The sequence below is a fragment of the Phodopus roborovskii genome, unplaced genomic scaffold (assembly GCF_943737965.1).
Source record: "Phodopus roborovskii unplaced genomic scaffold, PHOROB, whole genome shotgun sequence".
In the NCBI taxonomy this organism is placed as follows: Eukaryota; Metazoa; Chordata; class Mammalia; order Rodentia; family Cricetidae; genus Phodopus; species Phodopus roborovskii.
The window spans coordinates 28,682,010-28,697,289 of record NW_026126540.1 but is presented as its reverse complement, the minus strand read 5'-3'; the positions used below and the strand labels follow the sequence as shown (position 1 = coordinate 28,697,289).

At 41.5% G+C, this 15,280-nt stretch overlaps 1 protein-coding gene across 1 annotated transcript; it reads left to right on the top strand.

The window, feature by feature from the left end:
* Positions 1-3,156: 3,156 nt before the first annotated feature.
* On the top strand, positions 3,157-6,219 carry LOC127232970 (olfactory receptor 5V1-like). The gene is made up of 2 exons (XM_051199283.1): positions 3,157-3,184; positions 5,492-6,219. The coding sequence occupies exons 1-2, from the start codon at positions 3,157-3,159 to the stop codon at positions 6,217-6,219; spliced, it is 756 nt and encodes a 251-aa protein (XP_051055240.1).
* The last annotated feature ends 9,061 nt before the right edge of the window (positions 6,220-15,280 follow it).

Sequence of the window (15,280 nt, the reverse complement as noted above, 5' to 3'; positions counted from 1 at the left end):
GGGCTTCAGATCCCGGGAATTGAATTACAGAACATAATAAACCACCATATGGGTACTGGGAATTGAACCCTAGTTCTTTGAAAGAGCAGCCAGTGCTCTTAACCACTGAGCCATCTCTCCAATCATATATATTAAGAATACATGTGCTGAGAAATAAATCAGGAGAACAATCCCATTTACAATTTTCTTCACAAAAAAATAAGAATAAATGTTACCAGAAGTGAAAGATCTCTACAATAAAAATTTTGAAACGTTGAAGAAAGAAAATAAGAAACAACTAGAAGATAGAAGAGCTTCTCATGTTTATTGACTAGAATAATTAATATTGTGAAGATGGATATACTATCAAAACCATCTACAGATCCAATGCAATCTCCATCAAATTTTAGTGGCATTATTTACAGAACTATAAAAAAGCAATCTTAAATTTCTTACAAAAGCACAGAAGGCCCTGAAGAATTTGAGCAATCCTGAGTGGCCATAGAAAAACCCAGTGCCAGAGTAGCCCCATGCTTAAATTCAAGTCATGCTTCAGAGTCTTGACTTCAGCTCATGCTGCAGGGCCTTAGTAACAAAAGCACATGGTACTCCCATGAAAACAAACACGTAAATCAATGGAATAGAAAAGAAGGCACAACATAACCCCACACACCCTCAGTCACTAATGTTTGACAAACATGCCAAACAGATAGACACATTGAAGAAAAGACAGCAGCTTCAAAAACAGGGTTCTGGAAAAACTAGTTCTCCACATGTAGAAGAATGAAACAAGGATCTGGAGAGGTGGGTCAGCGGTTAATAGTACTTGGAACTCTTACAGAGGACCTGGGTTTGCTTCCCAGCACCCACACAGTGGCTCTGAGCATCCTTAAATCTAGTCCCAAGGGGTTAGATGACCTCTTCTGACCTCCATGGGACTGTGCAGTCAGAACACACATAAAATAAAAATAAAATAAATTTAAAATAAAAGAAGAATGGAACTAGAATCTTAAGTCTCCCTCTGTACAAAATAAACTTCAAGTGGATCAATACTTTAATGCAAAATCGGAAACTCTAAAACTAATAGAAGGAAACTCGGGAAACACTCCAAGGATTAGATAACCACTTTCTGAATGTCTCCAGCTACTCGGGCAGAAGTACCAACAGTTGACAAATGGAATTTCAAGGAATTAAAAAAGACCCTCATCCCTAAACCAGACACTATCTCCAACTGAAAACCATTTGCAAATGTTCCTCCCTTCAGGTCCTTTGCATATATAGTGTGTTTTTTCCTTTTGGTTTTGTATTTTTATGGGATTTCTATATGTGTGGACATGTGTCTTTGAGTTTGTATGTGTTTCTTGCAATTTTCCTTTGGCTTTTTTTGTTTGTCTGTTTGTTTGTTTTGTCTTATACTTGTCTGCTTGTTTTTATTTTATCTTATTTTTAGATCCCTGATTGTATTCTAACGAGAGAGAAAAAGAAAGGATATGAATTTGGATGAGTGGAGAAGTAAGGAGGATTTAGAAGGAGTTGGGGGAGGGGAACTGTAATCAGAATACACTATATGAAAAAAATCTATTTCCAATAAAAGAGAAATAGAAAAGCTTATGAACCAAAAGCAATTAATTGAGTGAAGAAGCAGCTACAAAACAGAAGAGAAATCTTTGCTAGCTATACATCTGACAGATGGTCAATATTTAGACCACACAAAGAACTAGAAAAACTGAACACCAAAAACCAAACAACCCAATCAATAAATAAAGCAAACAGTTCTCAAGAGATTAGATGCAAAGGGCCATTAAAGAAATGCAATATAAATGACACCAAGATGCCATGTCATCCCAGTCAGAATGACAGGTACCAAGAAAACAGATGACAGGTGCTGGAGAGGATATGGGCAAAGGGAGCCCTTATACACGCTAGCGGGATTGCAGACAAGCCAGCCACTATGGAGCTCAGTGAGAAGACTCAAAAAAAAAAAAAAAAATGTAGATCAAGCTCTATCAATCCTGGGTATTTATGCAAATGACTCTAAGTCAAGGTAACACAGACACAGTCATCAGTGTTCATTCACCATAGGGCTCTTCAGAACAGCCACTTTAAAGAACCAGCTATGAATATGAAGACAAGGTGGCTGGAAGCTGAGGAGGTGGCTCAGTCAGTGAAATATTTGCCAAAAAGTTTTAGGGCCCAGAGTCGGAGCCCCAGACTCTATGTAAAGAAGTTGAGGGTATTTGTGTGTGTTTCTGACCTCAGTCCTGGAGAGGTGGGGACAGACAGGGTTCTGAACCTCCTAGCCAAATATTCTGGTCTACTTGGTGAGCTCTAAGGCCAATGAGAGACTTGTGTCAATAAACAAAGTGGATAGCGTTTGAAGAATGACCCTCAAGATTGACCTCCAATCTCCCCTGGCACATGTGAATATACGCATTCCTGAGTACACACACACACACACACACACACACACACCAATAAAGACAAATTTAAGTGTGGCTCGTAATCATAGTGGAATTTTTCAGCCACAGAAAGGATGAAGCTTTGTCATTTACTGGAAAATGGATTCAACTGGAAGTAATCATATTAAGTGATTTAAGTCAGTCTCAGAAAAGCAAATATTGGATACATCCTCAGTTCTGTTCTTAAACTTTGTAAAGCCATAAAAGCATTTATGTGCGCCTGGCATGAACGTAGAAGTGAGATTCTAGGAGAACAGGGGGGACTAATGGGAGGGAGAATGGAAAGGGGGCATGCATGAATGTGGCCATATGTAACCCTACATAATGCAGCTTTAAAATCTCAGAAAAGTGATATTCAAGCTGACACCTGAAGAACGAGAGGGATCTAGCCTGTAAATTCTACTTATGGTTGGCCACAGGAATAGAAATAGACTCATAAATTGAAGTATATTTTCGAGAGAGAATCAACAGCTTTTGCTGAAGATTTAGACATAGGCAGGGGAAGAGAGAAATGAGCCAGCAAATGTCAGTCCCCGGCTTCCAACTGAGGGGGAATGTTGTGAAAAGGAAATTTAGAGGCACTAGCCCTAATTTTATTAAACACTTTATAGTGTGACTTGCAGAGTAATATTTCCAGAGGAAATCATATTACTAAAAACTTGTCAGTGATGAAATCTGCCTTCCTTCCTTACTGGAACCATATAACAATATGTTCAGAATGTGTAACCATGACACAAAGACAGAAGGTAAGGGTTGTTCGTGAGTATTTGTTTTATAAAAAGGGAAAAATGTGTAGGTTTAATTATGTACTGGTTGCTTCTGGGTGATTAAAATGGTAATGAATTAAGATGGAGAAAAAGCATCTCAAAAGGGAGCTTGAAGTGGGGATGTGGGCAGAATGGAGAGGCAGTATGTGTGCTGTGTGCTCTTATGTCAACTTGACACAAGCTAGGGTTTTCTGAAAAGAACAAGCCTCAATTGAGGAAATGACTCCTTAAGGTCTAGCTGTAAGGCGTTTTCTTAGTGATTGATGGGGGAGAGCCCAACTCATTGTGGGCAGGGCCACCCCTGGGCTGGTGGTCCTGGATTCTATAAGAAAGCAGGCTGAGCAAGCCATGGGGAGCAAGCCAGTGAGCAGCATCCCTCCATGATGCTCCCTCCATCAGCTCCCTCTTCTGGGCTCCTGCCCTATTAGAGTTCCTGTCCTGACTTCCTTCAGTGATAAACAGTGCTGTGAGATTGTAAGTCTAAACCCTTTCCTCCCCAACTTGCTTTTTGGTCATGGTGTTACCTCGTGGCAATGGAAACTCCAAGACAGTCTGTGCTCCCCAACTGAACACCTCCCAATATTCCATTGCTCTGTTATTCATTTCCTGATTTAATTTTCACAAAAGCTCTGTAATTCTGGCATTACTTCATCTTAAACACGACAAAACTCAAACTTTAAAAGCTAAGTAAATAGCTTAAGGTCAAGGTTAACAAGTGGCAAAATGATGATTTTGAAATTTAAATTAGATTAAACAGCACTGTCAAAGTCACAACCATACCCCAAAATTACTCAGACAAAGACTTGGGGAACTTTCCTCTGTAAAGGGTGAGAAAGTAAATATCTTAGGTTTTTGTGGGCTTTTAGATCATCTCCTGCTTACTTGCTCAGCACAGACACACAGCATGTAGTAAGTGAATGGGTGTGGCTGTAGCTCAGTTAAATTGTTTCAATATTAGCTACTATAGGCTGGCCAACTGCTCCATGGGTAAAGGGCTTTGCCACCAAGCCAAAGGACCAGAGGCTCATCATCACCAGAACCCATAGCTGAAGGAAAGAAGTGATTTCTAGAAGCTTCCCTCTGATGTCCACACATTTTCTGGTACAATGTACATACTTGCTCATGAGTGTGGGTGTGAGTTCACGAACACACACACACACACACACACACACACACACACACACACACACACTGTGATGGCTTTAGCTGAAAAAAACTGGTATTCATGCAGGTCCCAGATCCCAGCTTGTCTTTCTTCATTTATGGAGCTCCTAAATAGGAAATTGAATAATATAAATTTCCTTTTTTTATATATACTCTTTATTCTCTGAGAGGTAGAGCCAGGAGAAAGGAAGAGAAAATGGGGGGAGGGGCAGAGTATTTAAAAACTCTCTGATGAAGATTTAGCTTCCAAGTTTCTTCAAGCTGGCAAAATTCAGTTTCTTGTTGTGTGACAAAGGCTACCTTTCCCTTAATGGTTAGACCCTTTCATTTAGACCTAGCAATGGCAGGTTGAATCCTAGGTGTGGTCTGATCTCAGACTTCATCTTCCTCTGGGGAACAGTCTCTGAATTTGCATGCTGCTTTAATTAGATCAGTCACTGTGGTTTAAATGAGGAATGCTCCCATAGGGTCAGGCATTTGGGCACCTGGCCTCCATTGCTATGGGGATGTTGAGGAAGTGTAGCCTTGTTACAGGAAGTATGTCACTGGAGGCAGACCCAGAGAGTGAAGATTTGTGTCACTTCCAGTTTGTTCTCTGCTTCCTGCTTGAAGTTGAGGAGGTGAGCTCTCAGTTTCTTACTTTGGGAGCCATGCCTGCCTCCCTCTGTGTCTCCTGGCCCTGGTGGACTGTTATCTCTCTGGAGACATAAGCCAAAATACATATTCTTCCATACGTAGCTTTTGATGGTGATATGTTATCACAGCAACAGAAAAGTAACTAATACAGTTGCACTCAAATAATCCCAACCAATCTCTGAATTTTACTTTTTTATTATTTAAATTTTGTAGATGTGTTTATATGTTTCTGTGGAAGTATGTAGACTTGAGTACAACATCGACTAAACCAAGCTTATACAATTTCCTGCCACCTTGAAGCACAGGAACCATTCTTCTAGGCCTTGGTAGTCTTCATTCATTTAACTGTCATTTAACTTTTCTGGGAAACGTGAATACATCCAGACTTTCCCTCCATATCCCAATGTGTTGTTTCACCCATAACTCTAATTTCTTTGACACGAGCTATACCAGAGTCAAGGTAATACTAGAAAACCATGTCTTAAGACAATATTGTCTACCATATCTTGTTGCTTGTGACAGAAGCTGCCAGTGAGCATCTGTTGGCTGCCATGGCTTATGACCGCTATGTGGCCATTTGCCGCCCTCTTCAGTATCCAGTTTTCATGAGTGTGAAGGTCTGTGTCTGCTTGGTGACCGGGTTCTGGCTGTGTGGCTTGGTCAATTCTGTGACTCACACGGCACTGACAGCCACACTCACCCTGTGTGGACCCAATCAGATCAGCCACTTTCTCTGTGACATCCCACTGCTCCTGAAGCTCTCCTGCTCAGACACCTCTGTCAATGAGTCCGTGCTCCACGTGTCCAGTGCCACCATCGGCCTCAGCCCCTGCCTGTTCACTGCAGGCTCCTACATGCTCATCATCTCTGCCATCCTTAGGATTCCCTCTGCCCAGGGCAGGAGAAAGGCCTTCTCCACCTGTGCCTCCCATCTCACTGTGGTGGTGGTCTTTTATGGAACAGCCAACTTCAACTATGACAGACCCAGTGAAGGCTACTCCCTGGACATGGACATCTTAGTGTCTGTGCTTTTCTGTGTTGTGACCCCCATGCTGAACCCTATCATCTACAGCCTGAGAAACAAGGTCAAGGCCAATCTGAGGAAGCTTACTAGAAGACATAGATTTTCTGATGAGAATGTTTTTCTGAGAACATTGTCAGTTGTGGGAGAAGATGAACATCCCATGCAGGTTCCCAGTGCTTTCTCCATTTAGCCCCTCTTCACGTCTGTTCTGCCCCATCCCATGGGGAAAATCTTTATATTCCACACACTGATGTCATGTACGCTTGGATTTCCAATGAATTGGTGTTCTGGAGTGCTTTCAACACTGGACCCCAAGGGCCCTAGTCCATTAGCCATTACTTACATTTCCTAAAAACCTTCAGCTCTGGGAAACTGCTAATCTATTTTGTCTTTGTGAATTTTCCTATTCTAGGCATTTAATGTAAATGTAAATATGTAATATATGACATTTTCTCTCTGTCTTTTTTTAAACCTTTGGTACATGGTCAGTCTTCACCCATGCTGTAATGTGTATAAGACCTTCATTCTTTTTTATGCCAAACCATATTCTATCATATAGCTGCATGACATTGTTTCATTAATCAGTTAACTGACATTTGCATTTTTCCCATGTGCTTCCCATTATAAATAACATTGTTCAGATCGTGGGTTTGCTCTTGTACAAAGGAAAGGAATTGTCAGGTCATGTGGTAAACCTATATTCAATATTTCAAAGAACTACCAAATTGTTTTCCAAATTCTTTTCCTTCCTTCCTTCCTTCCTTTGCATGTCAGTGTGTGTGTGGGGGGGGAGAAACACCCATACATGTGTGAGGAAACCAGAAGAGCAAGTCCTCCTCCATCAATGTCCACCTGTTCCTCTGAGGAAATTCCCTTCTGAGACTGGGGCTCATTTCTTGGTTACTCTAGAATACAGCAAGCTCCTGAGCCCCAGCTACCAGAATCTCAGATTATGGGGGTTCATGGGGCTTTGCATGCTTTGTGGGTACTAGGATCTTAACTATGGCCCTCATGATTTTGTAGCAGGTACTCCTAATGGCTGAGCCATCTCTCCAGGCCTGATGGTCCCATAATGTCACATTACTGCCAACAGTGAATGAAATTTCCAGTTTCCCATCACCCTTGTTGATAGTTTATTACCGTGTGTGTGTGTGTGTGTGTGTGTGTGTGTGTGCACGCGCGCGCGCGCGCTCTGTGTTAGAGATTACCTTTGACATTCTAGCAGGTTATGGTAACTGGTTGTTTTCATTCGTATTGATCATAGTGTTTAATTAGGACCATTTTCCTGCTTCCCTTCCACATGGAGAAGAGTCCATGTTTGAGACTATATGAGCTTTAGAGACTGTATTAATTACTGTACTGTGAAAAAAAATCCTGAACAAGAAACTTAGGGAAGCTGATCTTTATTTTTGGTTCATGTTTGAGGGGCACAGTCTATTAAGGCATTGAAATCACAGTGACAGAAGCATGAGGCAGCTGGTCACTCTGCAGTGGTTAGAAGCAGAGAAACATCAGTGCTGGTGTTCATCTGCCTCCTTCCTATTTCCATTTTTAACTCAGTCTGGGATGCTACTTATTGGGCAGCGGTTTCCTCTGAAGTAAGCCTCCATCTTGGAGGGAAGCTCATTAAAACAGGTTATTTTAAAGGGAGGTGAAGCTTTCCATCCAGCAAAAAGTTCCTTTAGCTCAGAAAGGTACCAACTCAGTAGTTTTAGGATGTCCCTGAAGCAGACCAGATTTAGTAGGCCCCTCCCTCTCCAAGCATTCGTAATCTGTAAAGAATGCTGAGTGTGAGAGAGGCTCAGGCCAGAACTGTCTGGAAGAAGCAGAAATCGGCCAAGCTGCTTGGGAGAGTTGCAGATCTCATGCAGTGCCTAAACAAGATGCCCTCTACCCCAGCTCACTTCTTTTTTCCCCCCTCTTTAAATTTAAATTTGAAACAAGGTTGTTTTACATGTCATTTCCAGTTCCCTCACCCTCCCATCCTCCCCTATCACCCCCACCAAACCCTAGCCCAGATCCTTTCTGCTCCTCAGGGAGGGTGAGGCCTTCCATGGGGATCTTCAAAGTCCATCATATCATTTGGGGCAGGGCCTAGGTCCTTCCCCATGTATCTAGGCTGAGAGAGTAACCCTCTATGTGAAATGGGCTTCCAAAGTCACTCGTATACTAGGAATAAATAGTGATCTGTTACTAGAGGCCCCATAGACTGCCCAGTCCTCCTAACTAACACCCACATTCAGGTGGTCTGGGTGGGTCCTATGCTGGTTTCCCAGCTATCAGAATGGGGTCCATGAGCTCCCCCTTGCAGCTGATTCTGTGGGTTTCTCCAGCCTGGTCTTGACCCCTTTGCTCATCACTCCTCCTTCTCTGCAACTGGATTCCAGGAACTCAGCTCAGTGTTTAGCTGTGGGTGTCTGCTTCTGCTTCGATCAGCTATTAGATGAAGGTTCTAAGGATGGCATATAAGTTAGTCATCAATCTCATTATTAGAGAAGGGCATTTAAGGTAGCTTTTCCACTATTGATTAGATTGTTTGTTAGGTTCATCCTTGTAGATCTCTGGACATTTCCCTAGTGCCAGATTTCTACTTAAACCTCGAATGGCTCCCTCTCTTGCTCTCCACTAGTCTTTCCCTGTCTCACTCTTCCTGTTCTCTCATGCCCACCTCTCCCCTCCTCTTCTCCCCTTCTCTTTCTCCTAACTCCCTCTCCCCTCCCTCCATGCTCCCAATCTGCTCAGGAGATCTTGTCTCCCTTTCCCCTTCTCCAGAGGACCATGTATGTCTCTCAAAAAAACAAACAAACAAACAAACAAACAAAACAAAAAACAAACAAACCAAAAAAAAAAAACCCACAAAAAACAAAAACTATCCTTCCAGTTTGCTTTCTATTGGTGTGATAAACACTATGATCTATAGCAAGTTGGAAGGAAAGGGTTTATTTGGCTTACATGTTCCAATTATAGTCTACCATGAAGGGAAGTCAAGGCAGGAACCTGGGGCAGGACCCTGGGAGCAGGACCAAAGGAGAGGCCATGAAAGAACTTGCTTGCTTTGTTATACAACTTAGGACCACCTGCCTTGGTATGGCACCATCCCCGATAAGTTGGGCCCAGAAAATGTCCCACAGATATGCCTGCAGGCTATCTGATAGATGCATTTTCTCAGTTAGGGTTTCCTCTTCCCAGATGACTCTAGCTTGGTCAAAAAACAAAGCTAACCAGCTCACTCTCCAGCCCGCTGATCTGCCTGCATGCTATGCGGTGCTTCCTAGTTTTCTGGGTTTTGCGAGCTGTTACCTATAATCAGTAGACTTTTGGTGGTGTAGCTGTCTTTGAATAATTTCTACTCTTGTAACTAACTCCTCCAACTCCTCCACACACATTTGTATATAGTCTCCCTACCCCACCTAAAAAATTCATTGGTTCACCAGCTTAGACTTGGGCGATATCCTTACTTTTGTCTATTGTCAGGGATAGTGTCACACAACAGCAGTCTTTGGCACAGTGCTGCTCACATTCAGGATGTATCATCCCTCCATGAAGCCTCTCTGGGAACCTCACAGACAAACTCAGAGGTGTGTCTCCTAGGTGACTCCAAGGCCAGTCAAGTTAACAATAAAGATTAGCTTTCACAGATAATCAATGCTGCCTAATATTTTAAATAAAAAAATGATGGAATAAAAAAATTGCAATATTTTCAGACTCAGCTCTCTCCATTTGTATCCTATAGAGCCAATCAATGGTTGTGATTTCTTTCTTTTAAACTTTACAGGAGCAAACCATGTCAATACTCTTTTATGAACAATGAAAAGACCAGGAATTAGGAATAAGGCATAAGGGAGCTACTAAGAAGGAGCAGAAGCTTTCTACCCAGAAAAGCAGCCCTGCTAGGATTAACTAAAAGCTAAGAAAGCAGTGATGCTGTTAGAGATATTGCTCATATGCACACCCAACTTCCAGGGTGCTTAGTGTAAAGTCTAGGTCTATAGCTCTTGGACATGCTACTAGTCATTTGTACACTGGAGAATCCAATCAAATAAGCCTATGTGCTTGTACATACCCACTTGGGCAGAGGACAGGCAGGTCTTCGGGCTTTAGTCACCACAAATCCTAACAATACATTTAGGACTGAAATTCACTAACAAATGTCCCAAAAGAGATAGGGAGCTGTTCTCATTGCATGTTGGGAAAAGATGATTTTTTTTCATGACCTTAATGAATGCACAAGAGAGTTAATTGTTCTTTATTTCCACAGCTTCTATTTAGGCTGTTGCCCTTGTATTTGTGTGCTAAAGCGCTCCAGACAGCTACTGAGAAAGAGAGATTAGCCAGTCTGTTCCCTAAAGGTCATGTGTGGACCTTTATAAGTTGCCATTCCAGAAATGTGAAATATGGAGAAATCACAGGCTTTGACTCCTCTGTAAAGCAATGAATGTGCAATAGGCAGACTTCAAGGATGCCGGGTCATGATGATGTATGAAGGTCAACAGCCACTTCTACCAAAGCCCAATGTTGTGGAGGGCACAGATGCCCACTCACATCACAGCCAGAGACACAGGCTTTCAACAGATGCCAGTGGTAAGCAGTTATTTATTAACTACCACACATGAGAAAAACTGCCCAGCTCAGGATATCAACCCTGAAAAGCCAATTATGAAGCATGGTACATATTCTTATCATCCTTTCCATGACATTTATGTAATAGCAACAGTCTTAATATCATTTTTATGTGCATTAGTTACTAAAGTAGCAATAATAAAGCCAGAATTGAAATGACACTAGTTGTTTACTTATTATCCTAAGGGATTCCAGAATTCTTTAAATGAGATAATATGGTAGGAAATATGCTCACAGTAAACAATGTATAATACAGAGTACTAGTCATACTTTGAATTTGACAAACACAATTGTGGTTATAGTTTTCTGGGAAAGAAACATAAGGTCACATTCCTCATTTAATTCATTATGCTCTGACAGTAGGAGCAGACAAAAATTTGTTTAAATAAAATGTAATTGAGTTTGCATAACACTTGTAATCAGAAACCTTTTTATTCACTAAGCCAAGGGCTCTTATCTTGATTTCACAGCACACTGATCCTTGGGAGATATGCTGTGATCAGCTTGTTTGCTTAATAAAGCTCTGAAGTCTGCAAATTATTTTTTTGCTCTCCATCACTTTAAGGAAGAAATTTCCTAGACTGGGTTATTTTCATTTTCTCAATCACTTATCTTCTGAGATGATTTGGTGATTGGGAAAGAGAGAAGAGCTGTTTTTGCTTGGAGAAAGGCTGGCACTGTCACATGGTCACTGTGGGGGACTTGGCTCATAGCGAGTGAGCGGTAAGGTCTCACAGGCCAGGTGGCCATGGTGTCAAACTTACATGTTCAAGAGCTGTGCTCTTTCTCAAGTGTTTTTTGGACCAGGACTGCTGAGTAGGACTAACCATTATAGTTCAATCAAGTTGTCTCCTTTCAACCCCTTTGTTTCTCCACAGGTCTGGTGAAAGAGTTTAATTAACTAACAACTAATTAATTCTGTGTGTGCACGTGCACACACCTGCACGCGTGTGCATGATACAGTGTGTGTGTGGAGGTTGGGGGACAATTTGTATCCTCTCCTTTCACTGTTTGGATTCTGGGGGGTCTTAACATCAACCTGGGTAGTTATTTGATAGGCTTTGTACCTCAGGCTTTGCATCCTAGGTGGCTTCAGGTAGGCATGGAACTCAGGTACCACGAGAAATATACAACTCCATGGTGGCAGGGTCAAGGACCCAAGGGGATCTCTTACAAAGAGGTGATTGGAAGCCACTTCGATACTCTGACATATGTATCCACCTGAAGGAACTCAAATTTGTTGTTGTTGTTGTTTTAGGATCTATTTTCATGTATATGTATTGTGTATCTATGTGAGTATATGCCACATATAAGTGGATGCCCACAGAGGCTAGAAGCGGGTATTGGGTCTCCTAGAGCTGGAGTTACAAGTGGTTGTGGGGCTTCCCATATGGGTTCTGGGAACTCTGGTTCTCTGCAAGAGCAGCAAGTACTCTTAATCACCAAGCCATCTCTCCAGCCCCATGAGATAAATCTATTAGCTTAATCCTATCTAGGCTGTGAGCTGGTACAGAAGTATAATTTCCCATGGAGTTGCCCTCTTCTGAATCCTGAGACAAAATAAACTGTTTAAAAACCATCAGTCTTTATCATGATTGAGATGGGCACTCAAGAAACCCATGCCTGGCAAGTACTCTGTTGCTGGCTGCTAGGGCTGCCTAAAGATAGGGGCCATTGATAGAAAGTACAACGGCTAGTCACTCATTTTTTATAGTTATGATTCCAAGAAATGGAAATTGACTGATGTTACCAATAACTTTATTTGTGGTTGTTTTTGTTATTGTTTAGGGGGAGTATGGTTATTTGATTGAATTCTCAGAAATTTTGAAAAATTGTAGGTTTTTCCTTATTTTCACTCTTCCATTTCCATCTCCTTTCCGTCTCTTTCCCTCTTCACTTCCCGCCTACCTCCTTCCTGTTCATTCTCCCATTTCCTTCCTCCATGAAATGTTCTGAGTAGGACAGCATACTAGGATGATTATGGCCTTCAAGGTCAGATGGACACTACAAAATTCCAGCCCCAGTAGTAGTCCTTGTGTAACTTTAACCATGGATATGAAGATAGACATTCAGCATAGCATCTGGTACAGCATCAGTGTTTAATAAACAGTACCTACTGTGCTGCTATACCATTGTTGTTGCCAGTCACCAGACTTGTGGAGAAGACTGTGAGGGAAAGGATTGAGACCTTTCATGTGTCTCATTTGATCATTTCCACATGCGTATTAATGCAAGTGATGGGAAGACACACACCAAACAGGAGACACAGCAGTATTTATATGTTTGAGGGAGTGATAATTAATGAGGGTAATCACAAAGGCTACCTGATGAACAGGACATGTTCAATAGGATCCAAAAGGGAAACTAGCTACAAGAACAGGAGGATAGAGAAACGGTGCCCCAATTTCCCGTGGCTTCCACTGGAAGTCATGAATTTTGTTCAGAAGCCAAAGATGCACATGTGAGAACAAGAAGGCCAGTTAGTTCATCATCAAACCACAGGCCATTTGAGATGGGAGAGATCTCCACCTACCTCATCTGATGGAAATGTTCTGAATTTGCATGTAAAGTTTAATAGATGCTGAACTACATGCCATTTGAATATTTCATCTGGTCCAGCATGCTCATGTCATGTGATGGTGTACAAACAGTAACGCAGACCAAAGTGAAAGTAGTTTATAACCAAAGACAATGAATCAAGTTAGCCAAAACACCTAAAATCGTCTAGATTTTCTATTAGGAAAACTCTTCTTAATAGTGTGTGTGTATAATAGAAAAGCAATGTTCCTAGTGCCATGAAAATTAAATTTAAAATTATTGATTTGTATGACAAAATCATATATGAATATGCCATTTCCTTGTGTTCAACTGATTTAACAAATTACCTTGGCTTATTTTATGTCAGGTCTGTTTCCTTCAAGGACACAGACACTTACGATGAGCTGACAAAGCATTTCTTGAGTGCTAGCACTCTTACCTAAAATGTGCCCCTACTCATTGCCCAGTTTGGAAGATCCCAGTTGAATTCCAGTATGTTAAACTAGGTTTTTGTCATTCATTTGTTGAGTTCATCTTGTGGTTTTGATTGGATGTTTTTCAATGAACCTATTTTAATATTTAAAGGAAAACATACTTCTTTTAAACTGAGTTCAACAGTGTTTCTGTCAAACTATGCTTTTGTGTATGTGTAGACTGAGCCTAGGAAAACTCATTCTCTATCTACTGTGAAATCTAGTCTCACTTACTAGGGAGAGGAAGGTCATCACTATCAAGAAGAAGGTTTCAGATGGAGATCTATCTGTATGCAATGGAGTGTGGTTTCCAAGAGGTGCTCATACAAACTGTAGTGCACATGGGGAGTTGTTCACAGAGGCTTCCCATGATGTTAATTATTGTGTGAGGAATGTGGAAAATCCAGTGGATGTCACATCTCATGTTGTCCCCATCTACAAAAATTAGAGTAGCCAGTCAGATTAAAAAACAAAACAAAACACTATCATTGTGTTTCTACATCTATTGCATGTGTATATGACTGTATACATTAAATGCTTTGTATGTTTCTCAAAGATTGCCTTCAAGCCATATTTGAAGGTGTTTAAAACGAGCAGTGTGTGTAGTTTCAGAGGCCACGTTTAATTGTTGTTTTTAATCTCTGAGTATTAAAAGCGTTCACTTTCATAATTTAGTTATGCACAAATTATGTATTACTTGGTCTTTATAGTCTGCCTTCCACAAAGGTTTTCATTTCTTTCTCTGAATAACCTTCAACATGCACCTACAGAAGGGGAGTAAAGAATTTATCAATATTATCAGTTGAGAAAATACATGTTGCCAGGTATGGTAGCTCACTCCTTTAATCCCAAAGGCAGGTGAATCTCTGTGAGTTCCAGGCCAGTCTGATCTAGAAAGTGAGTTCCAGGATAGCCAGGGCTGGTTCATTGAGAAACCCTGTCTCAAAAAAACCCAAAAGAAAATGCATGTCACCATTCTAAGGAATTTACATCTGGCTATGCAGCTGATAGAGAAAACAGAAAAGTACACTTAAACAGTGTACATAAAACTTGTCTAAGAGGACACATGGTTCTCTGTACTCATAGCATGCTGCTTTACGATGGAGCAATGCCCACAGCTAACCTACAGGGATGGCGATGGCACACTATTGCAAAGCCTCTTTCTGGCATGCCTCTTACAACTGTAATTCCCTACAACTCAGGCAATTACAGGGCCCTTGCCTTTGCCTTCTCTTCTTGCTCTGTCTTGTAAATCCATGGCTTTAATAGTTCTCTTTAAGGCAAAGACTCTCAGGTTTGTATCTGAAAAGGCTTAGTATGTCTCCTGAGTGGTGTGTGTGTGTGTGTGTGTGTGTGTGTGTGTGTGTGTGTGTGTGTGTGTGTGTAGGGGGTGTGCTGTTGCCTACTGGGATGCTTGAGTCTATACCCCTCAGGTCCCTAGCTCTCCTCTCTCTCCCTCCTGACACTTGCTGCACTTCTTTAATATCTGTTTTAATAAATGATGCGGCCAATGGCTCAACCTGTCCATTGTCCATAGGACATAGTTAGGACATAGTCAGACCTTGACTATGTCCTAACCATTCACGGGCTTTAAAGTGTTCCCACCTTGGCTCCCCCTCT